The 1,203-nt window shown below is 41.2% G+C and overlaps 1 protein-coding gene across 1 annotated transcript in view; it reads right to left on the bottom strand.

Moving 5' to 3' along the window:
* The window catches only part of LOC122069679 (50S ribosomal protein L13, chloroplastic), a 6,855-nt gene extending 5,652 nt beyond the window's left edge, over positions 1-1,203 (bottom strand). The window contains exon 1 of the mRNA XM_042633744.1: positions 868-1,203. Coding sequence (XP_042489678.1) covers positions 868-1,095 — 228 coding nt within the window. The 5' untranslated portion in view covers positions 1,096-1,203. The remainder of the gene's footprint in view (positions 1-867) is intronic.

The raw sequence follows: 1,203 nt of genomic DNA on the forward strand, positions 1-1,203 counted from the left end.
CCCCCCCCCTTTTTATATAATTAGGGTAATTCCTCAACATTGGATGCTCTATTTAGTGCAAACCTTATTATGAGATTCAAGAAATTGTGTTTAAGCTCCAGTTGTACTGTTTACCATTGTCCTCGACCCCCCCAACCCCATTTCCTCTCCCGGATCCATATCCTTTCCCTCCGTGATATCAATATTATTTTCATCATTCATTACTGACAAAACTTCGATTTTCCCCAAGTTAACCTACTGGTTAGCACAACTCAGAAAGTAAGAAACTATAATTTTGCCTTATTACTTAATAGTAGCACCTTACAATTCTTACCCCAACGGCCTCAACCCTTATTTACTTATTTTAGAGACACTATAATTTTTCCTTATTACTTAATAGTAGCACCTTACAATTCTTACCCCAACGGCCTTAACCCTTATTTACTTATTTTAGGTCACTCCCTATGCTCATTCTGGGACCCATCAAATCCATGGTATGTGTGAAGAGGTAGGTACAGACTATCATCCTCCTTCAAAGCTTCTGGTCGCAGATACTCTTCTTTTACAGCTCAGTTATGATGCTTGTGGAGAGTGAGAATTTAAAGGAATTCACCTTCTCAGTCGTCAAAGTAGAGATTAAGATAGCAGGTTTTTCCCATTACCCCATCCCCCAAAAAAATGTAGAGGAGATTAAAATTGGCCCATGCCTTCCCGCATCTTTAACTCCCCCGTTAAGCTTAATTTGAAGAAATTTGTACCGAGTTTTGATGATTCTAATCCTAAATTGCATAACGAGGTTCAGGAAAGAAGCATGAAAATCACAGGCAACTAAATGAAGAACTGAAAGCGAGCTAGGATTGGGAGAGAGAGAGAGAGAGAGAGAGATACCGGTCCTTCGAGAAGAGATTCATCAAACATCCATTCTTGACCTTTGGGGACTACTGGAGCACTCTGACACCGGATATGAAGGGTCTGCCCCGCAGATGGAAGTGCTCGACTACGAAAAGAAGGATTCGAAGCTGTAACTGGAAACCCAAGAAACGAAGTCTTCAAATTTGCAACCGAGGAAGGGTTAACAGACGATGAGAGAAGAGCCGATGAGTAAGCAATAGCCATTCTCTCTCTCTCTCTCTCTCTCTCTCTACAATGCAAACCTGCTCTTTTCCGTTTGGAAAATGGAGAAGAGCAGCACAGTCCCTCCAACAAGAATAAACTAGATAAGGT

Source organism: Macadamia integrifolia, unplaced genomic scaffold (assembly GCF_013358625.1).
Source record: "Macadamia integrifolia cultivar HAES 741 unplaced genomic scaffold, SCU_Mint_v3 scaffold69, whole genome shotgun sequence".
Lineage (NCBI taxonomy): Eukaryota > Viridiplantae > Streptophyta > Magnoliopsida > Proteales > Proteaceae > Macadamia > Macadamia integrifolia.